This window comes from Fistularia commersonii, chromosome 10, assembly GCF_037954325.1.
Source record: "Fistularia commersonii isolate RoL2024-O1a breed Wild chromosome 10, RoL_Fcom_v1.0, whole genome shotgun sequence".
Lineage (NCBI taxonomy): Eukaryota > Metazoa > Chordata > Actinopteri > Syngnathiformes > Fistulariidae > Fistularia > Fistularia commersonii.
The window spans coordinates 8,443,272-8,466,970 of record NC_141293.1 but is presented as its reverse complement, the minus strand read 5'-3'; the positions used below and the strand labels follow the sequence as shown (position 1 = coordinate 8,466,970).

Sequence of the window (23,699 nt, the reverse complement as noted above, 5' to 3'; positions counted from 1 at the left end):
ATTTCCATCAGAAAACGTGCTTACTATTTTAGCTTCGCTGCATGTTTTACAGATACAACCTTTCTCGCTCGAAAAAGAAATATCTCACCCAGTTTCACCTCTTGTTCTTCTATTTGCACATACTCTGACAGCCATTCCAACTTAAAAGATTTTTTTTTTTAATTGGTTTAGTGAGTGGACGTATCGCATTCCCTGCCCGCTCGTAATAAGGGGTTAGCACGTTAGCATTAGCGGCACTTAACTGCCTCATGTGCGCAAGTACCGTCAATGCTGGGATTGGCTGCATTGCGTAATTACATCCTACCGTATGATTGGCTGGACACCCAACTGTGCACTTGCATACTGCGCACAAGAAAACTGATCCAGCGCAGTGCAAATGAATTAGATATATAACATTTTTTTCTGTATCATTTTGCTGCGTAACTGTATGAGTGACAGGTGTCCAGCCAGTCATACGATAGGATGTCACTCATACAGTTACGCAGCAAAATGATGCAGAAAAAACATGTTATATATCTAATTCATTTGCACTGCGCTGGATCAGTTTTCTTGTGCGCAGTATGCGATTGCACAGTTGGTCTTGAAGATGTCGGTTGCTGTGAAAGATGTCAAGTATTTTTGAAATACTGAAGTAAAGCCGTCATTGGAAAATGGAACAAGTGAGGCCTGGTTCATCTTCTACTCTTAGTCACGTTACCGTGTCTTCCTTTGCACGTGTTTTTCAGAGCGTGACGATCCACATAGCCACTACGACCTTCCTATCAACAGTCACATTCCAGGCCACTACGACTTGCCGCCGCTCCGTCGGCCCCCGTCCCCGCGCAGGACGCCATAGTGACATCCAACTCTGTGGACTGAACATTTGCTCCACCTCCTGGGGAAGAAACACCAACAGACTACGTGGTTAAAGGGACAAACTATTAAACATGCTGGATTTTATAAATTTTGCTTTGCTATTGCGCATGTTTCGATACCCCTTGTTTGTATACCAGGACAGGTTGGATGTATTCAGCACCTTTGACGAATAAATATCACATTGCATCAGCAATAGTTAGGGGACATTTCACCAAAGAATCTGACACAAATGAAGCTACCTGTTATTCCAACAGAAACTGTACCAGGCTTAAATTCTGTTTTAAAGGTTTGATAAGAGCTTCCTTTTTTGTACTTTTAACATATGGCTATATATTTTGGAATGTAACCATGCAAGAAAAAAAATGTGTACATTTGTAAATAAAAATAGCATTTTTCAGTAATTTCTCAGTCAATTACAAAGAAAACACATCAGAAAAATCAATGGAAAAAAAATTTATTCTTACATATTTTTTTGAAAATGAGCATAACATGGAACTGAAGGCAAGGCTTTTCTGTAATAACATTCTACTTTACGAGGAAAGATCCAACTCACTTCATTGCTCAACACTATCATCCACAGAGATTTTCACAGAAAAAGGCCTTTCAAGTTTTTCCTCATACAAAACATCTATGGTTTTACTCAAATATTGCATAGAAATACAACCTTTTTTTGGAAATGGCCCTGTCTAATGATTGTCAACCTATTTAAGGCACTTTCAAAAGTACAATTGAGCAGAAAATCAATCACTTACCTACAAACATACCTGCCAAAGCCCTCTACAAAAGCATGAAGCAAAAGTATACAAAATCCCCCTTTAGATTTCAAGCGCCAGCAAGCTTTTAGGAAAAAAAAAAAAAAAAAAGTCCTGGATGACCTAGTTTGGGAGACAACAGCACGGTCTAGTCGTTTTAGCAAAAGTACATTTGTGTTAATCTGTTGCAAACAGCTGTTACATGTCCATATCACATAACGCTAATATTGTTGAATATTGTAAAAAAAAAAAAAAAATCTATGAACAGAGTACACGGCAGCTCTGTGATAGAAAAATAACCTATTGAAAAAACATTTCATTCATAAAAGAACGTGCCATATTTAAATGTACATCTGTATGACAAACTCTTAGTTATTTACTCCCTGTTTCCATAGACTTTACTACACAAATACACTTCTCTGCTGTCAAATTGTGAGTTGAAAAAGTATTCTTCTAAAATAACATTTCATCTGTGACCGGACAGAAGCTGCTGAACCCTGAGTTGTTAATACTTTGGCTTTCTTTGATTTTTTTTTTTTTTTCCCTCGTCATAAAAAAATACATCTAGTTTATCACTAAGGCAAATATACAAATATATTTATGCTTTTTTTTTTTCCATTTCAATGCTTTTTGGGAGTAAATCGCTCTCTCCCGACCTCAATGGAGTTTCAGGGCCATATAGGAGAACTGTTTTAAGTACACCAATACTATTCTCATTAGCTACAAACTCATAATATTGAAAGAATAAGCAGTAATATGATACAGTCATGATAATGACAAATTAGTGTGATTTGAAATGTGCCCTCTGAACAGATTACTTTAGTGCATGGAAGGACACAATAATAGTCAAGTCATAATATTTCAAGTATGTGAATTGATGATAAACTTGATGAAAAAACTATTTCTTTTTGACAACCATCAAGTGTAAAAAAAAAAAAAAAAAAGGTTAATTATTCCCTTATTTGTGAAACATTGAGATGGAACCAGATAATATTGAACAATCATCTTTGCCATCTCCATGTAATATTTGGCGATTTATCTCTTTGTGCTGTGACTTAATTCTTCTGTGGTCACCAGTTGGTGCGACAGCCATTGCAAGTAAGCAAAGCACAGGGAAGCACAAGCGTTAGCACACATGCAGTACGTAATGCAAAATACACATTCTCGGAAGCAGAATATAAAAAGTCCTGTGCACTTTTGCAAATCTAACCTGCAGATTAATATGAATACAAAAACAAAATCATATAAAAACGAAGAAAAAAACCCAACAGTACAAGATAATCCTGGTATAGGGTGAAAGGAGGTGTCAGTTGCTCTCCTACATGATGGAGCAGTTCTCTGGCTTCATGCGACCCTAAGGGAAGCGGAACATGAAATCAGTATTTATCATCAGGAAGACCAAATAACTTGCTAACATTTAACAATGTTTATTTAAAAAAAGAAAAAAATTAAAAAAAAAAAAAAAAAAAAGCAAAAGCATGCAATAAAATTCTTTGACTAATTGCTGGACATTTAAGGTCTTGTTTGCTCCAATTTTTAGGGTACATCTCACTTTTTTAAACAAATTTTTAAATGGCATTTCAAACAAGACTTTACATGGGGAAAGACAGTGATCCACATGTAAAATGAGCTGTTACAGAAAAACAGTAAGGCAAGAGAATTCCTGTTAAAACACTATTACGTTAAATTTGTGCAGTGTTTGTTTCCTGTCAGGAGCAAATGCTTTGATGGGACAAGTTACTCTTTCTCATCTCAATAAAGCACTTTTTGGCCCAATATAACAATTCTACATCTATACAAACAGAATTAAAGACAGTTTGTTGCCTTAGTGCTCGTGACGAAGTTACTTCTTTGCTTTAAAAATGCCAACATGTGTCAGGAACAATGGCAGGTGAAAGTTTCCTCAATTGAACTGAGAGCAACTTGTGTGTTGAAAACCAAAATTGCATTCTAAGCCCTGAGCCAAATTTTACTTGCAAATTCTACAGGACTTTGGAGTGATAAACAAAACCGTACCTGTCTCGGCTCGTTGGTGCCCATGAAAAAGGAATGTCCCACGAGGCCTTCGGGAGCACCTCCACTGCTGCAAACGCCGCCGCGTTCTGCCGGCTGCCCACAGGAGTCGCAGATCACGGTGCGGCTCCGGAGGTTGTACTCGTTTTCTGCCCCGCTCGTGCTGTGAGCTCCCTGTGGGGAAGTTGGGATTCAGAATCAGTGACACAGGGAATGCACCTTCTTTAATACATTTTGATATTTGTCTTATTGGATAGTCTCTAAGGGGATTTACCATGTCTTCCTCTTCCTCATCCTGGAAAAGGGTGCGGGTCACTTTCCTCGTGGCCATTTCCTAGGGGGGGAAAATCCAGGGATGTAAGTTAGTGTATTCTTAAGTTTGTTTAAGATGATGAACTCCAGGTGGGCTACCTCTCCGCTGGCACTGATGAGGATGGTCTGCAGGAGGTCACCGGTGCCCCAAGAGTTCTGACTTTTCCACACCAGGTCAGTGGGGGGGTTGTGACTTCCACCTCCAGATGAAGCCCAGATCTGCAAAAGGTCAAAATATCCAACTCTTTGACACATGAAGCACCAAGACACGTCAACAAAAGCATTGACTGGGTAGGTATTGTTTCATTAAATTGATTATTAAAATACCCGCATTTCGTTTTTATCGGCTGCGCGCATCAAAAATCGATCAAAAAGAAAATTCAATTCTTACAGTCACAGAAGTTCCAGCCTTCAGGGTGAACTTATGGGGAAACTTGTAGACAATGGGGGTGGAGTTTCCAACTTGTCTCTTCACCTGCCAGTTGGTCAGAACTTGATCCTGACCAGGTAGAAATGGAAACAAAATAATTTAATTGTTTTCAGGACTGATCAGAGTTTGACAACAATAAAGTTTTGTTTTAAGGGAACCAAAGTGCATCACTAGAAACCCACATGTTCTGGACTGCAACATATTTCTAGATCTGTCATTGCTTATTTTGTACTGTTGAACAAGCTGCTACAGCTGATTCTACCAAACTGAAATTTGCAGATTTTATCTGACAGTTTCACAACATGATTTGGTCAAATGGTATTGCAATTAATATACTCCACTTGTGTAGATGACTATCTAAATGAAAATTGTGCGTAATCACTTTGATGCCGAGATTAAAAACTGGAAAGCATAAAAAGAAACCTCCAGTTTTCGAAATGTAAGACCTCTAATTGGTTTCAGTCTTGTTTGTTTTGTTCTGCATCCAAGTGAACAAACAAAGGTAATTTTTTTTTTTTTTCACATTTTATTAGCCTTTTAGGTAAGCAGTCCTATATTCCGCTGAAAAACAGGTTTACCAAAAAAAAAAAAAAAAAAAAAATTGGAATCATCAATCACTGAATGAGATAGAACGACAAGTATGCAAACCCAGTAGTCAGAGGATGAAGCGCACATTACCTCGTCACTTTTGTTGCTGAGACGGATGAACTTGCCCTCCAGGTTGACCTCCTCCACAGTGATGCGTCCGCTGGCCGACGCATGCTGACTGATACGGGTCTTGGTCACGGTGCCTCCTGCTAAGCTGGATGTCTCGCTGTCGTTGTCATTAAGGCGACGCTTCTTGTTAGTGCCCGAAGAGTTGCGGCTGCTGCAGGCGCTGGTGGATGACTGCAGGAAGCGGCCAGTGTGGCTATGGGATGAGCCGGAGGTCCTTGTCACAGTCACCTTGGTTGGGGGGGGGACTGGGGGACAAGCGAAGCCTAGGGAGGGAAAGAGGGTAACGGGTTCACCGATTTCAAAGTTTCTAATGAAGTGGATTGTAAGGATGTGTATTTTAGGATGAGTGAAAGTAAAGACAGAAAACAGCTGTGATTTCCAAAGCAAGGGTCAGAATGGTAAATGTCCTGACCCTTGGATTCTGGACATTTGAATATTTTTCTTAACTTTTTGAAACACTGACAATTTAACGCAATTGTTATGGCTGCAAATATACAACTTAATGGTTTCATATTATTCTCAAACAATGATACATGTCTATAAATCAATAAAATCCCGCCCACCACCGCCACCTCTCCCAATGTGGGAATTTAAAGAGTGTTGTGCTCTTTCCGTAGCAACAACTCCTCATGCTATTAGTTGTAACCGCTTTGCTTTTTCTGTATTTCTTTCTAAGAGCCGATTGGCTGTTAGAACAGGTGATGGATCTTGTTTGAAGGCAGCCTCTGGAGACATGGCAGGCTGCTGGCACCATAACACTCCTGTAAGTTTCGTCTGAGGAATATTTAGCATAAACTGTCCCAGGACTCTCAGTCAGCTCCGGAAGTCCCTCTGAAATGTAGTTCTCGTTAAAAATACCATATTTTTTAATCTTTTCCTGATTTTTAGTTGTGACAATTTCACATCTTTCTTGAACGACATTCAGTGCTAAGTTTCTCCATGGTTGAATTTTAACTATATTACTATGTTTAATCTTTTTTACAACATTTTGTTTCATTGTAGATATTTACAACAGTGCCAGGGTTAAAATTGGGTTTCCAACATCTTGAGCACAATTCAGGTCCTAAATGTCTTCCTTATTATGAAAGCTTAATGTTATTTATATTTTAATCAGCGCAGTCTATATATAGCAGAAGACTTTTAAAAGATCAATAGAGGACTTTACATATAAAGGTTTTTTTTTATTTAAATAAAATAAATGCTTTGAGGATCAAGTAACCATGAATGATAGGCTCGTATTGAAGTAGCAGAACAGGGATTCTGTACCCTCTTGCCAACTGTGCTTTGTACTCACGATCACAAGGAAAGCACATCTAAAAACTTTGAAAATGATTCAAAAAGGCTCCACATCAACATCAAGGTGTTACCTCTCCTCCTCGCCCTCCAGCAGCTTCCTGTAGGCATTAATCTCCATGTCCAAGGCCAGTTTAATGTCTAGCAACTCCTGGTACTCATCCAGCTGCTGCTGCATCCGAGCACGCATCTCAGCCATTTCCCGCTCCTTATCCTCCAGCCGACGCCGCATCAGGTCCCGATCCCTTGACAGCGCCTCCTCCAGCTCTCTTACCTTGGCCTCGCTCATAGATAACTAACACAAACACACACACACACACAGTTTTGTCAATTAAGACTCTTATTTAAGTAGAATAATCAATCAACGCTGCTCAGATACAAAGAGAACCTTGTGCCAGTAACATCTCTCTGCAGTGCAGGGAGAAAACAACATAAACTGACCGACAACTGTTAGTGTGTGTGTGTGTGTGTGTGTGTGTGTGTGTGTGTGTGTGTGTGTGTGTGTGTGTACCTGTTTCTGGAGCTGGCTAATCTGGCCTGACATCCCCTCCAGTCGGATACGGGTCTGCTGCAGCTCCTCATGGGCAGCTCCAACCAAGTGGCTATTCCTGTCGGCCGACTGACGAGCGTTTTCCAGCTGAAAGACAAAGATGTAGAAGTGGTTTTACAGTAAGATGCTGAAAACATCCACAATCTCACACTGAACTGGTTTGTTAATAATTCAAGGCTTCAGTCAGAAATGAGGGAGGACATGTTTAAGTCTTCCCCCCAAGAAAAAAAAAATGGGCATTTTAAGGCCTCTACAGTCTGTTAAGGCTTCCTTAAATGGTTTAAGTACACAACTCCAACATGGGTTTTCCTCAAGGGTAAAACAGAAAAAATGTTTACTTCAATTAGTTATTCATTTATTTACTCCCCCCCCATTACAATAGAGAAGGCAAAAAAAAGTGTTGTTCACTGTCTTCATTCCCCCATTGGATTCCTACAAAACATGTTCAAAAAAGCAGTGACTTGACTAAAGATAAGAAAAAAAATATATAATAAAATAATTTTTACCTTCAGGAAAATAATAAAGAATATTTTAGATGAAAAACTATACAATTTTGAAGAGACTAATTGTAATAGAAGTTCTGTTCTTTTATTCCCTCGTCTATATTTTGATTAACTGTTCAGCAATCTTGTAAACTTAATAGACTAAAGCTGGGTTTCTTCTCATGGAAAACATTGGTTTCATGCCCTTTAAAAAGTAGATATCACACCTCCACCGCTAGGTGGTGACAAAAAAATCTGCTGGAGCTGCAAGCTGTACCTTGGAGTTGTAGGTCTTCTCCAGCTCCATCTTGTAGAGGTTGACCTGCTCTTCATGCTGTGCTCTCAGCTCTGCCAACGCCTCGGCCAGCTTGCTCTCAAACTCAAGTTGTCGTCCGCTGTCGATCTCCACCATGCGAGACTCATGACGCCGCTTAGATTCACGCAGCTCCTGCACAGACAGAGAGGAGGAGATGCTGAAATAGCACAGCCAGTCTTAACACTTTCAATTGGAGTATATATGTATATATATATATGTATGATGTGCAGCGAGGGTCATGGCTGGTGAGGCACAAGAACTGTGTGCCTCACTCATTTGCTCTTTGCAGCTGTTTTATTATCGCTCAGCACAAGAAACTAGCAACACGCATACAGTTGTTGACAAAAAACACTGTACATTGGAAATTTAGCTCACATAGTAAAAGTGTTTAAACATTTAATAGCGACGTACAGAGTGACAGCAATACGGTCTTAGGGCAGAGCTTGCCAGCAGTCAATCTATGTTCTCAGCATTGGAACTGTAAATCCAGCGATTTTGAATGAAGAACAACCTAAAACTAGTGAGTTTAAATGGCAAACACCTTTATAGTGCAAATAACTGATCCATTTAATTTTTCTTCATTTTACATTTTTCCTTCCAAGATTGGCAAGTGAGGTATGGCCTCTTCTGTCTCCCCTGACTGCACATAACTGTTATATATTATATAACAATTTCTGGTCATTTGACACAAGTGTGACTGGTAACTATGCTGACCAAGAGGTGGCTTTGATTTGCTCAGGAGACAATATTGCTCCATTGTTACAATTCAGAACTCTTGACTCAGACGATTCATATTATATCAATATTCGGCCACCACAGGAAGCACAGTTTGCTTTCGGTTTGGTTTCATTGTTCATACAGCTGAGCAGTCTGAAAATTCCAGGAAAATGTATGGTAGAAGCTCACATTCAACCAAATGTAATGATTTTTCTCATAATTTTAGAATGTGTGTGTCCTAAAAAATCCTACATATTGACAGGAAAGCTACTTCAGTTTATATTGTGAATTTCAAGTGTTTTGATTGGATTAAACCCAGGAAAAAGGGGCCCCTTCTTGTGAGACCACTGAACAATAATCATGCTTTCTAACAGCTATTGCAAGCATTGCAACCACTGCAACCACCACTCTAAAATCTCACATCAGTAAATTACTAACTCCATTCTATGAAATTGTCAATGAACTGTTTCTGTAATTTAGACAAATGGAAAAATTTATGTCACCCCAAGCTTTGACCACTATACCCAGTGGGACGGCTTTGCATAACTATGTCTGCATTGATTCATCAGTTGCTGAGGAGTAAATAACAAGTGAGGAGGAGGGAATTTTACCTCTCCGGGAACCCTTAACTAAATACTAGCCACTATTCACCTTTGAAAAAAAGTTTTGTGCAGCACACTTTTTAATCAAGCAGACTGAAATCCAGGCATTTAGAGGTTTATGTTGAGTGGTATTTTTATATTTATGTGAAAAACTGCAGAAACATGTCTCTGAAGCGAGTGAAAATCATACAAGTAGGTGCTTGGAAGGGGATCAATATACTGTGGAAAGAAAGAAAAGTAGGACAGATGACTTGGCAGCTTAACAAAAATAGCAAAAGCTGAGGTCAAATGCTGGACCTCGTTATGAAGGTTCTTCTGGAACTCCAGCTCCTCTTTCAGGGTCTGCAGGCGGTTCTCCGCGTCCACTCGTCTCAGCATCTCGTCCTGAAGCTGCCTCTTAGCGTCGGCCAAGTTGCCATCCAACTGGTAGGGAGGAGGCAGGGAGAGAATATGGAGAGTGCATAAATCAGAGGATTTTTTTTTTTTTTTTGGTGCATTCAGTTTCAACAGTTTGCCATTGGGTGGAGTAAGCCCACAAGAATCATGCAGTGAAATTCATTGATAAAACAGAGTGCAGTCTGTCCGCCTCACCACCTTGTCCTCATTCATAATCAACTGCCTGCAGCGTTTACAGAATTACTCTTTCCATTCAGGTATTTCAATAAGACAGTCAATTCAAATGTCAGCAACAAGCAGTTCTCGAACCACATGCTTTTTTTCCCCCATCAGCCAGAAACTCAAAATTTTATACTTTTTGCAATCAATATAAATCTGTAAAAAGGTCAGCTGCTCTAAGGGGAGAGGAATATACAACCCTTGTCTTAATTTATAATTGGACACAACATGCGTCATGAACTGATATGAGCTTCGGCGGATGAGCTGGAAACACCTTTGATTGTTTACTCCATCCAAATTGCAAGCATGCAGAGCTTAAAATTTCTTTCAAATTCACGCTTTAAAGAAACAAACAGTATGTAGTTTTCACGGGAACTAAGTTATATTTGGATGGATGGACATGCAATTAAGACAGTCTCTCCAAGCCCATTCATACAAACTCCTAGAACTTTCCACAATTACACTCTTCACATGACTTCCTGTTATATGATCTCTAAATAGCGATGTCACAAATATATCGTGAGTCATGGAGAAGTTAGATGAATGTTTTTTAAACCCCCGTGAATGAAATAATGTTATCTCTTATTTAACCAAATTCTTCATTTTAGGCAGGTGATAAATGGTCAGAAGGTAAATGGAACTATGGTTACAAGCTGTGGGTCATTGCGGAAGAACAAGGTGGCAGATCCAAGCTGTCAAAATGAATTTTCGCCACAGGGTGTTTGGACTCTCCCTTAGAGATAGGGTGAGGAATTTGGCTGTCCCGGAGAGGCTCAGAGTAGAGTCTCTGGTCCTCCAAGTTAGAGAAGCCAGATGAGGTGGCTCAGGCTCATCCGGTCATATCGACCAGGAACCCATCCATGAGGCACATGGATGCGTTCCTGGTCGATATGTTCTGAGCATGTCCAACTGAGAGGACACCCCTGGCTGCCCCCACTACCTGATCTGTGATGGGATCACAGGGGCGGTAGATGATCTTGTCATGGTCCTCCAACTCTATGGTCTTTTAAGAACTTGAGTTTCTGACTTCTCTAAAACTATGTTTGGGCTTGCCTTAAACTCCAAATGCTTGGCAAGCTCTTTCTCTTTCCATGTGTCAAATTGCCCTGAAAACATATTATGAATACAAAACCTTCTCATTTAAGGTTTTGTCTCTATTGTCCTATAAAACAACATGCAACTCCCTACGGGACAACTTAAGACCGGTTAGTGCCATTGTTTAAAATGAAGTCCTAATTCAAATTAGAGAGCGGGTTTGAATAAATTCCTGACTCCAGGAAACTCTAGGAAATCTATTATAACTGCACTCATCAAATGCCTAGGTAAGGTACTTAATCTGCCTTCACAATTCATTGTAGGGTGTAGACAGGTATATATTTTTGTTACAATGGGCTATGAGCCATCACAGGTGATCACATCTACACACAACTGTAACTTTGAGGGAAGATTTCCTTACCTTTGCCAGCTGAGCCTTGAGGTCCTTGACCTCTACCTCCAGGGCCCGCTTTTCCCCCACGGCAGTGGTGAGCGCAGCATCTTTGGAGTTTAGCAGGGCCTCCAGGTCCCGCAGCCTGGCCAGCGCTGCGTCTAGGTCAGCCTCCTTCTTACCGTTCCTGTGAGGAAGCAACAACATTGCAATTACACTAACTGACTAACTGATGTCAATCAAATTACTGGGAGTGAGGACACTTCAAGTGTCTCTTTGACACCCCAGTGTGTGAGCTGACTCTAAGTAATGACAACTTTTTTTCATATCATATCATCCAAATTTGACAAAGGCTGCAATTTATTATTCCCATTACAGATTAGACGATTATTCTCCAGAATAATAGGAGTGACTTTTTCCACAGGAAGTCCCATTTTGTGTCAGCAACAGTTCCAAACCCAAATATATCAATTCATTACATCTTCACATCAAGTATTTTGTCTGAATTATCGTTGATAATTGCTAAAAATCAATTAGATACAAATCGGTTTGATTATTTTGTCTATTCCAATGAGTAGTTCTAGAAAAACTAACAATTGACCTTAAACATGTAAATCAATAGTAATTTAACCGAACTGATAAATAAATGCACAATTTGGATAAACTATTAAATTTTGATAAATATAATGATCCATCTCCCTGATCCATCCTCCGGGGGTCGCGTGCCTGTGTCTCCCTGAGCCGGTCACAAGCCCGGATAAATACAGAAGGTTGTGTCAGGAGGGGCATCCGGCGTAAAACTGTTGCCGAAACATGCGAATCAAATCTAATAATCAGATCATATTGGATCAGTCGAGATCCGCGCACTCTAGGTCCCGATGACCGACAGGGTACCAATGGAAACTGGGCTACTGTAGGTCAAAGAAGGAGAGGAGGAAGGTGTGCTTGGAAGCAAAGAGAGAAGAGAAAAGGCAAAAGTCTGGGACTGAGAGTAGGGACATATCGGACCGATGACAGAAAAAGGTACAGAGTTGGTCAACATGATGCAGAGAAGGAAGGTGGATATACTGTGTGTCCAGGAGACCAGGTTGAAAGGTAGTAAAGCTACAAGCTTAGGAGCAGGCTTTAAGTTGTACCATTGTGGTACTGACAGGAAGAGAAATGGAGTAGGAGCTATCTTGAAAGAGGAGTTTGTTGGGGATGTTCTGGTGAAAAGGCTGTCAGATAGACTTATGAGTCTGAAACTGGAAATTGAAGGTGTGATGCTAAATGTTGTAAGTGGCTATGGAAATGGCTGTAGTGAACATATTTTTCCAGAAAAGACAGGAACATAGGGTAACTTATAAGAGAGTAGGTAGGAGCACGCAGGTAGACTACATCTTGTATAGACAAGGTAACCTGAAAGAGATCAGTGACTGCAAAGTAGTTGTTGATGAGAGTGTAGCCAGACAGCATTGGAGGTTGGTTTGAAGGATGACTCTGGTGACAAGGAAGGTCAAGAAGGACAAAAGCAGAGCAGAGGACAAAGTGGTGGAAGCTGAAAAAGGAAGAGTGTTGTATGGTTTTCAGGGAGGAGTTGAGAAAGGCTCTGGGTGGTCAGGGAGAGCTTCCAGATGACTTGACAACTACAGCTAATGTTATCAGGGAGACAGATAGGGAGAGTACTTGGGGTATCATCTGGAAGGAAAGTAGATAAGGAGACTTGATAGTGGAATGAGAAAGTGCTGGAGTATATACAGAGAAAGCAGTTAGCAAAGAAGAAGTGGTTGTGGGTACTGAGGAGAACAGACAGGAGTACAGGGAGATACAGCGAATCTCCTCTATCTTTACAGATGCAGTAAAGATAGAGGTGGCAAAGGCTAAACAAAGGGCATAAAATGACTTGTAAACTCCGTTGGACAGTAAGGAGGGAGAGAATGATCTATACATAAGGATAGAGAGGGAAATGTATTGACAGCTAGAAGGGTGATGGGAAGATGGAAAGAGTATATTGAAGAGCCGATGAATGTGGACAATGAAAGAGAGGCAAGGGTAGAAGAGGTGACTACTGTAGACCACAAAGTAGCAGAGACTAGTAAAAGTGAGGTGAGGGAGGCATTGAAGAGGAAGAAGAGTGGAAAGGCAGATTGTCCTGATGACATACCTGTGCAGGTGTGGAAATGTCTAGGAGAGGCAGCAGTAGTTCCTGACTAGATTATTCAACAGGATCTCAGAGAGTAAGAAGATGCCTGAAGAATGGAAACAAAGTGTGATGGTGCCCATTTTTAAGTTTAAGGGGGATGTGCAGAATTGTGGCAACTATGGAGGGATAAAGTTGATGAGCCATACAATGAAGTTATGGGAAACAGTAGTGGAAACTAGACTGAGAGCAGAAGTCAGCATTTGTGAACAGCAGTGTGGCTTCATGCCTAGAAAGAGTACTACAGATGCAGTATTTGCTTTGAGAATGATAAGAGAAGTACAGAGAAGGTCAGAGGGAGCTGCATTGAGCTTTTGTGGACCTAGAATAAGCATATGACAGGGTGCAAAGAGAGGAACTCTGGTATTGTATGAGGAAATCTGGAGTGGCAGAGAAGTATGTTAGACTGGTGCAGGGCATATGCTAGCTGTGAGACAGTGGTGCAGTGTGCTGTAAGGGTAACAGAGAAGTTCAATGTGGAGGTGGGACTCCATCAGGGATCAGCTCTGATTCCCTTCTTGTTTGCAGTGGTGATGGACAGGCTGAGAGATGAAGTTAGACAGGAATCGCCATGGATGATGTTTGCAGATGACATTGTGATCTGTGGTGAGAGCAGGGAACAGGTTGAGGAAAATGTAGAGAGGTGGAGGTATGATCTGGAAAGGAGTGGAATGAAGGTTAGTCGCAGCAAGACAGAGTATATGTGTGTGAATAAGAGGAACCCGGGTGGAACGGTGAGACTCCAGGGAGTGGAGATCAAGAAACTGGAGGATTTCAGGTACTTGGGGTCAACAGTCCAGAGCAGCGGAGAGTGCGGAAAAGAGGAGAAGAGACAGGTTCAAGCAGGTTGGAATGGGTGGAGAAAAGTGTCAGGTGTACTATGTGATAGAAGACTATCAGCCAGAATGAAAGGCAATGTGTACAATGGTTACAGTTACAATGGTGAAAAGACAGGAGGCTGAGCTAGAGGTCACAGAAATGATGATGCTAAGGCTCTGGGCGTGACAAGGATGGATAGGATCAGGAATGAGTCTATCAGAGGAACAGCACATGTTAGATGTTTTGGAGAGAAGCCAGACTGAGATAGCCCAGTCATGTACAGGTTGTGAATATATTGGTAGACGAATGCCGGAATTGGAGCTGCCAGACAGGAGGTGTCAAGGAAGACGAAGGAGGAGATTTATGGACGTAGTGAGAGAGGATGTGAAGGTAGTTGGTGTGAGAGAGGAGGATACAGAGAATAGGGTTAGATGGGGAAGGTTGATTTGCTGTGGCGACCCCTGGAGTGAAAAGCCAAAAGGAGAAGAAGATAAAATATAATAAATATAACAAAGTGCACAACTGTCTTAAAGAACAGTTTGAGCTTTTAGGAAAAGACTTCAAAAACCCCAGGGAAATAAAACATTTTCTATGGCAAACATGCAGTTAAATTTCATGTTGTACTTGTCAGACATGACTTTAAAATGTGTTATGTAAAGGTTTATTTACTCAACTGTCTAACTTTTGAAACGTTGCCATCATTTCTAAGGAGTGTCAATTATTTTTTCTTTTTTTTTTTCCCCACACCTTATTCAAATTATATCAAGTTCCACTGAATTTATACAAACTGTACCCAACTGAAATGACCAATCGCGGAGTTTTTTCTCTGGTCGCAGTTTACATTCATGTCCCTGTAAATGTGTCATATCATACCGGACAGTGTTTGACGCTTGTTCCTGTTACCCTACTTAGACGGTGGATGAATTACTTCTGTGACAGACACTATCCACAACACACTGCCAGATGATGCTGAGGGAAGTTGGCTTTCTGCAATTAGCCGTCCATTGAGAACAGAGTAAGTGCCAACATAACATCTTGTTGGAATCCATGCTTCACATGTGCTTGTGTTGAATGTCTCTCCTATAAAATCTACCCAAACCGCTGAGGGGGGGGGGAGTGGGACACCTTGATATTCAAACAGAAAAAAATCTGTCCAGAAGATGGAGATTGTGAGAGAGAGCGGGGAGTGGGAGAATGTCAGCTGTGCAGGTGTTATGGTGTTCTGTTCAAAGCCAAGGAGGAAATAAGCTCCCCGTTATTGAATTTGGTCCTGTGAGCGAGTCTTCATTGTCACTAATAATGGCCATCTGCTGCAGGAGATGACTTCCAGGCCTCTTACAGAGCTCATAGGTCTGTCCATCACCGCCAGCAGGTTGAAGGGCAGCCAGGGGAGGGACAAACAGGATAATTCACAATGGAATATATTTACTTTGACTTCAAGTAACCTTGGGATTTAAGTGTAATTCTGCCTCTCAACAATAGCCCTAAATACATAAACCTAACTCAGGCAACAGAAGAAGTACACTCAATTCACATGTAAAGGATTATTTGGGGATGGGGGTACAAGAAAAGAAATGAATAGAGCTTTTATGTTCAGGGGGAAAAAGAAAAAAGAAAAAAATGTACCCCTGATGCATTACAGATGTACAATTATGCTTGGAGAAGAAAATTATATAAATGCCTGCCAGATTGCTCACTATTTAAACTCAAAAGAGGGACAGCCCATTGTTTGAGGGTCCATATTAAAGAAGCATCCTGCTTCCATTTTCAAGGGAGACTCTGGGAGGGAGGAAGAAAAAAGAAACAAAAAGAAAAAAAAGGCAGAACTTGGGAACGATTTAAAATCTTTGTATTCCTCAGCATTGTCGAAAAATGTAAATTGATAATGCAGCTATATGCCTAAATAAGTATCTAATTCAATTGTTAAAAAAACTTCTCCATTCAATGCTGGTGTGGAAACAGGTCATTACAAATATAATATAAAATATAATAAATAACACGTCTGCAGTTTGGTTCTCGTTTTTTTGGCCTCGTGATAAGCAGTAGGCGGTGAACGTTAATGAAACATTTCACTTAATATGCTTGAATGTACATTCATCATACTATTACTTACAAAATGCCACTGAGGATTAGAGGAAGCATACAAATAATTTTTATCAGCCTACAGAATCATAACAGAATATAAAAATTAACAACCACACGCTGTAAAATCCTGCAAGCTCTTTTATACATGCATGACCATCAGGCCAACATCAATTTTGTCCTAATTATTACACTGAAAATCATTTCATAGATGAATGAAGTCCATTTTAAAGGCTGTTTAACTGTGTGTCTCAATCACAAGACCGAATAAATAAAAAAGCTTGCCTACTGTAATGGTCGGGATCTTAATGACTCATCGTAAACATTATACTAATCTACGTATCTGTTGTTTCTTTAAAAGATTGTTCGGGAATGTGTTGATTTTTGTATCGAAATGCAAAAGCTCTAACAGAGAGACAGAAGCTAATGTCAAAGGACAACAACACCAGGAGTCCAGGATGGTGACAGCAGTGAGCCGCCACCACTCCAGGCTGTGAGAGGAGGGCAAAGAGCATTATAATAGGGCTGCTTCACTGACAGAAAAAAAAAAAAAAAAAAAAAAAAAAAAAACACTTTTGAGCTTTGACATATCCAAAATGTCTAAAATCCTCGGGTGCTACACTGGTCACCTGATATTTAGATCATCACGCACCTTAATCACACTTCTCCAACTGATGCTTCTATAATTGTAATGTAATTGTCTCCTTTATTTACCTATAGGTATGAAATTCTATGATTCTCTTTATATCTTGTCAAAAGAGTTGTCTAATAACTTTGTTTAAAAGTTTGGGGGTGTCAACATAAAAAAAATTTGTATCAGTGTTCATAACCCTCAGAAGACACTGGAGAATATGCAAACAGGACCCTCAACCTTAAATAATACATCATAAATACTGATTCTTCAGTAACCTGTCAAGGAAATTATCTATTTTCAGAAAGGTTGTATATCTTGGTATTACACTTATACAAGTGCAGCCCGACTGGCTACCGAGGTTGGATATCTGTTGAAGAGGCTTAGTTTGTGTAGTTTTGTCCTCCAGTCATGTTGAATGTGACCTTTATGCAGAGGAAAAGTCCGATTGGTATTTCATTTTTGCTTGCATATCCGCAAACAAAAAAGTCCTCCCAAAAATCTGTGGAAAATTTTATGCAGTTGAGTGCTGCAAATTTAATAATAATAATAATAATAATAATAATAACAATAATAATAATAATAATTTAAAAATATATATTTAAAAAAAATCAAATGAATCACCATACATGTACATGGTCTTTGTCACTCCAAAGTGTCAGTCAGTATTATGGGTTTCCCAACCTAACATTACTACTCCTCCTGAGCTTCTGTTGGACCAGATGTTCTGCAGCTCCTATGCAGCAATTCATATTTATGAAGCACACTAGTAACCCAGTGCTCTGCTATTTCTCAGCTAGATAGCAAAAGTCTTACTGAAGGACAGCATATCATTAACTGTAGAGCTCAGTAGGTAGCATGCTTGAAAGACAAGACTTTTTTTTTAACTGTTTAGTTCAGATCCTGAAACTCATAGAGGAGGAAGAAAATGTGACCCCTTACAAGCCAGATATTATAGTTCTAAACCAGCAATGATAAACATCCAAACAACCATGTCAAGAGCACAGTATTTTTCAACATTTGCAAAAATTCCCAGGATTCTTGAACATACAAAGGCATGTGTGCCCCAACTAAACATGCCATCCATCAATCAGTGTCAAGATGCCTGCAAGACAGCCAGATGGTCCCCTTGCTGCAGCTGACTTGGTTGCTGCTATAAAACTGTTTCATGCCTAAAACAAGATCATTGTTTTACCACCTCTGGTTAGGCCAAGTTCCCTCCTAATTCTCTTGGAAGCACCTAAAGTGTCTGTACTTTCAAGGTTACTATTACTATTGTGGAATGTTGCTAAAACACATTCTTGGATAATGACTCCAAAACAATGAGACACAAAATGTTTTCAGTAGCTGTACAAACCCCTTGTATTATTGCCACTCAAATTGTGATCGCAAGCGTTCGGCTCTTTGTCTAGCAGTTAATTTTATCTCGTAAACACTTTAGCATTCTGGAATACGGCAGAAGAACAGTTAGGAGGGTACGTAGGAGGCCGCCTTCAGTTCGAATATCGGGATTGGAGCTTGAACTCAAATAGTGAGCAAGTGGGGTCATTTATGCTCTACACAGGATGCACATACAGATGGAGCCAGTCATGCATGACACACATTTATTTTGTTCTTATTTTGGTCTGTCCTCTGGACTCTAAACAGGTATGGACAAACAGCAAGACCACTGCAAGTCAAGAAGGTAGTGTTGAATCTGCCCCCTGATTCTCAAAACTGGAAAAGTTTGAAAAATAAAGGACCTCTGAGAGAAAGTTTGTGTGAAATAATCAGCACATTTATTTTACATCACAGAGACAGGAACAAGGACCTGTTTCAGAAATGGGACAGTACTTTCAATACTTTCAAAACTTACAGTGATTACATGCATATGTAGAGCATTAATGAGCCTTAAGGCAATTACAGCTTCCATGAAAGATGGAAATTGATGAAGACTTCTAATTGGACCAAATGTGGTTACAAAAACTTGCTTTAAAACAAGGTATTCAACAAATCAAATTGGATTTTGAAGTGTTGAGCATAAAAATTAAGTCAATTATCGTTACTTGTTTTCATGCGAGAAAGTGGCAACCCTTAGATAGGCAGATTCCAAAAGTATGATACCAACACAGAAAAATATGCAGGTCCTTGTGGAACCATTTGGGTCTTAGTCTGAAGCGGAAAATCCCTGTGTTAAAATACCAAATTTAAAAGCAGATACAGGATAAAGGTGTTCCTGTGGGAACTATTACTCTCCAGAAGACTTGCACATAAATTTTGACCTGGAAATATGTAGAGTAATTCGGTTCTCTATAGCGGACTTCTCTTGATGACACTATTAAGGACCAAAGATATGCTATACTGAAAATTTGCCATCTTGAAGGGCTCATTCCTGATACCTGATAGTTGGTGTAACATCTATAAAGTGGCCATTGTCAGAGGAGTAATTAAGGTTAGGCCACTCATCCTCTTCAAGCTGTGAATGTCAGTGTAATTCATTCAGTCGTAATGGGATTTTACTCCAGCACCTCTAGAACGGACAAGAATGAAGTAAGGAAAGCATAAAAAAAAAATATAAAATAACGACCTTTATGTAAAGCAGCAGATTAAAGATCCGGTAGGGACTTAGGAAATCACACACAGCTCTACCTGACCTTAATGTAGGACAGCTGTCTGGGTACACATTTTGCAGTTAGTGTCTACTTATTCGTGTTCGCTACCAACTCATTACTTCAAGAGCACTTTACAATGCCATGATTAACATGACTAGGTTTTACATTGTCGAAAGTTTTTTTTACCATCATAATAATGTTGTTTAGTTATATTGGATGGGGGTTCTTCTAATCTGAATAGTCACGAACTACTTACATAATCCAGCACAGGATCTGAGTGAATTCTTTGCCTTGAAATACAGGTTATATAACCCCATCAGTATTGTGAAATTACAGACCCTCTGCAAGAATTTCTAGGGCTTTCACATTCTGGTCCATTAAAAGCTCCAAAGTCTTTCCATTGATCTCACAACTGCCACTCTGTTGATTTTACAGAATCATGCTATTAATATTTGCAATGCACATTATGAGACTAACGAATGGGAAGGTTGGGATATAGCAAAGGTTTCTATCTGAACCTTGCAGTGTTTCCTTGCCGCTGTCACCAAGTGCTTGTTCACAGGGGAATGTTAGGTTTCTTAAATTATTTCAAAGAGTCTGATCAGGACACACTCTCCATGTAACATGTCATGTGATTTGGCACTATATAAAACTGACTTGACAGTGAGCAAACAGATGAGCAAATCCAGATTACATTCAGAGAATTACATAAATAAAATGCAGCCAGAATCAGGAGGACAAGTGGATTCTACAGCAAAGTAAATCAAGGAGGTAAGTTAGTTTCGTCTTTGTGGCACCGGTGTGGTGTTTTCTATTATGTGGTACGGAGGAAATTAGAAACAGACTAGCTATATTCTGTATTCCAACTGCCTTTTTTGACAAGCACGAAAACAGTTTCTCCGCTGCTTCAACACAAATACAGACTGGCATTTTCAGCCACAATGTGAAATAGTTTAAAATCATTTTTGCTACATATGAAATATGTAAATTACATGGAATCACATAGACAAAATGGGAGCTGTTGGACAGAGATGGTGTGAGATGGGGAAGGTGGAGAGGGAAGTGGGGTGGGTGTGAAATGGAAACATTAGAAGAGAAAGAAGGGAAAGAATAAGAAGAAATACAAGGAGGAGGAATGTGTTGGCTCGGCTCCCAGCCTCGAGGATGACTCACAGCTATCTTTGTCCACCCCAGTAACAAGAAACGAACCCCGCCTCGGCGAGTGAAAGAGAAAAAAAAGCCCACTCGGCCCCCTTGTTTTGCTATGCCGTTGCCAGGGTAACTGAGGCTTTGTCGTCAGGCCTGCTACTGCTAGTATGTCATTTGCAAAAACGTTGTGGACGCAGTTGAATAAAAAAAAGAAAAAAAAAAAGAAAAACCTGAAACAATTCTCTGCTGTTCTCAGAAAATCTCAAGGAAGAGAGAGTTGGCTATTTATACCCTATTAAAATATATTCCTAATATACAATTTCTATAAAATATGGCAGAATATATGCCATATTTTACCTTGTTGCCTTGTAATTTCAATAAACCTCAATGTGAGACACTGACCGATCTCATGTTTTTAACGAAGAGTGATTATATGTCAATGCAGAAGCTCCATTTCTGGTGTTCCACCAAAATATATCTAATGGCTATTTTATTATCCCTCCAAAATGAGTGACTGTCAGTGTTCTTTAATCATTTTTGTTTGTTTGTTTTTTCTTGAAGTCTTACAAATTCTGTCAGGTTTCTGTTCATTATCATAATTATGAATGTCATGATCATTTTCAGATATATTGATCATTATAAAAGATGTCTCTTTGCCAGTTTGTTCATAATATGGTTTTAAAATTACAAATTTTTATATTCAATCAAAAATGTTTCAACAGTCACAGATAATACCAATATTAAATTCCACTACAACTGTATTGGCGTCTCAGCAAACCAATCCCTGGGGGGGTCAACAGACATGCCCTCCCTTAATGTTAAAACATTGACAATGTTAAAACGTTTAATTATTTGGTAACAGACAAAAGATAAATATAGTTTAATTTGTGATTGGAATACAAAAATCTAAGTTCCATTTATAAACTGCGTCAGTCAGGATAATTTGCAGCCATTATTTACTGCTATGCACTGAATATATAAAAAAGATGAACAAAAAAAAAGTCTGAACAGTCAGTCTCAACCAGAAGTAAACTACTTTTAATTTGCTAGCAATTATCGAGCTCTTTGTCACCTCACAAGATGTGTTTACATATACACTTCAATTTATTGCTTGAATCTACTGCAAGGGAGGTAAAAACACCAATGCACACACACTGACACCTGGCAGTTGCCTCATGCAGAGGCAGGGTTATTTTGTCTTCTTTTTTTCTTTAGTTCCCCAGAAGCTGTAGGGGGCTCTGTGCTTTCCGCAGGTGCACATCTGCTGAGGCTATGATGAATCGAGGGGCGTCCTTTCAGTTGCCCTTTCAATGTTTTACCCACCAGCATGTCTAAAAATGAGTGACCTGGACACAACAGTTAAAACCCATTGATGACTTGCATCAGAGAGTTCTACTGACTTACACTAATGAGGATCTTTGATCCAAATGCTTGTAACACACACACACACTTGCAAACATGCGCACACACACACTCTGGTGATCATGTAGACACGTGAGGGTGGGGTTTCCTGATGAGTCACTTTCCAAACCATACGCTTTCCATATTTCCCCACATCTATCTATGATGGATATGATAGGAGACTACAATGAAACACATAATGTGACGTTAAAAGGACAATATCATTTGTAACCCATGCAATTATACATTTTTGAAGCAAGGGGAGTAGGCATAGAAATGTGTGATTGAATATTCATGAGAAGTGAATGACTGTTTCATAAAAGCTTGGATTTACGCTTGTGGAAAAGCTTTCTAATGATTCAGGAATTCAATGTCACAAGAGCTACAACAACAAAATGTCATTGTTGAACAAAACCAATGATAGTTATGGATAGCAAGCAACTTAAATAAAGAATTTAAATCTCAAGCGTTTACAATTGTGTCACTTTCTCTGTACAGATGTTGCATTAGATGTTTTCAATCATCCATCATTATTAAATTCGATGTCTAATATAAATATTGAATGGAACATGCATCTGTTTTACCCTGGACGAACAGAAGATCCATGATTGAGGGCAAAAAGCACTGACAAGATTGGACCACGAGCGCTTTAATGACGGGATAAGGATTGAAAATTTACATGTTAAGACTGGAGGAAAAGCTAGTTACCCTTCAGCTGGTGTTTTTAGCAAATTTACCCCCCAAAAAACATTCAGCAAAGCAGCTGGCACATGACCATTTCCAGTGTCAGTACTGACACAAGGAGCACAATGACCAGGATTGTGTATATCCTATCATAAATCACCAGAAACTGAAAATCGACAGGGTTTGCCAGGGGGGCCACCCACACTGGCTCACATGTGGCGGCTGGGAAACAGAGTTCCAAGTGTTTGCAGCCATTTATGCTGTGACAGACACGTTTAATGGAAGTGATGTGTGATAAGACCGGGCCGGTGTCCCCTTTGTCAAACTCGCCGTTTTGTTCAGACTGTCACCAGGACAAACATCACAAACTAAACAAAACACACAGTCACTTTTATAACGCTACATTTGCATTTTTTATTACAGTTCCTGACACGTGCTGTCAGTTAAAAATTATTAGGGGGGGGGGGGGGGGGGGGCCCAGCCTGCTGACAACGCCTCTGGTTAGGAGTGTTTACAGATATCAAACAGCGCTTGTTCTTCCCAGCATGGTTGTATGATGAGTCATCCAAGAGTGTGTGAGGGGCGGCGACTGCTTCTTCTGCGGTTTGATCGCTTAGGAATCGGATTGGCTGTAAAAGGATTTTTTTACGCCTTTCATTTTGCATTTTTACCATGTCAAAACGATGTACTTACAAAGAGTGAGTCTAGACTAAGACTAATTATGCTCAGAAAAATGTCATTTAGACGCGAGCTTCAAACTTTACTGGAAACTCCTTTAAATAATTGAAAAACACCAGTGTTATCCATACATTTATTATAAATCAATATATTTAACTTTGCTTTGACATGGCTGTTCTGTTTCAGTCAAATTAGAAAGAAAATTGCTGGTAAAATATCTTGAGCAAGTTGAAAGAGTCACCCATGTGATCAGTTTGATTTTCACTTTGCATTATTTGACCTGGAAAAACTAGAAAACAATGACTGAGATGCAATTAGCTGCGCATTCATTTATCAGTCTTACAATTTGAAAATGAAAACGTTTAGATGTGAAAACTACAAAAGGACAATTTCAGGCGGCAGATT

At 39.7% G+C, this 23,699-nt stretch overlaps 2 protein-coding genes across 7 annotated transcripts in view; one reads left to right on the top strand and one right to left on the bottom strand.

Moving 5' to 3' along the window:
- pear1 (platelet endothelial aggregation receptor 1) overlaps positions 1 to 1,256 on the top strand; it is a 70,543-nt gene extending 69,287 nt beyond the window's left edge. For all 6 annotated transcript variants that reach the window (XM_086153568.1, XM_086153567.1, XM_086153571.1 and 3 more), the window contains exon 24: positions 726 to 1,256. In XM_086153568.1, coding sequence (XP_086009694.1) covers positions 726 to 835 — 110 coding nt within the window. In that variant the 3' untranslated portion in view covers positions 836 to 1,256. The remainder of the gene's footprint in view (positions 1 to 725) is intronic.
- A 39-nt stretch (positions 1,257 to 1,295) lies between these two features.
- The window catches only part of LOC147230276 (lamin-A-like), a 36,838-nt gene continuing 14,434 nt past the window's right edge, over positions 1,296 to 23,699 (bottom strand). Inside the window, 12 exon segments of the mRNA XM_086153573.1 lie at positions 1,296 to 2,961; positions 3,624 to 3,794; positions 3,895 to 3,954; positions 4,032 to 4,151; positions 4,324 to 4,431; positions 5,041 to 5,310; positions 5,312 to 5,342; positions 6,447 to 6,667; positions 6,884 to 7,009; positions 7,682 to 7,852; positions 9,337 to 9,462; positions 11,111 to 11,267. Coding sequence (XP_086009699.1) covers positions 2,926 to 2,961; positions 3,624 to 3,794; positions 3,895 to 3,954; positions 4,032 to 4,151; positions 4,324 to 4,431; positions 5,041 to 5,310; positions 5,312 to 5,342; positions 6,447 to 6,667; positions 6,884 to 7,009; positions 7,682 to 7,852; positions 9,337 to 9,462; positions 11,111 to 11,267 — 1,597 coding nt within the window. The 3' untranslated portion in view covers positions 1,296 to 2,925.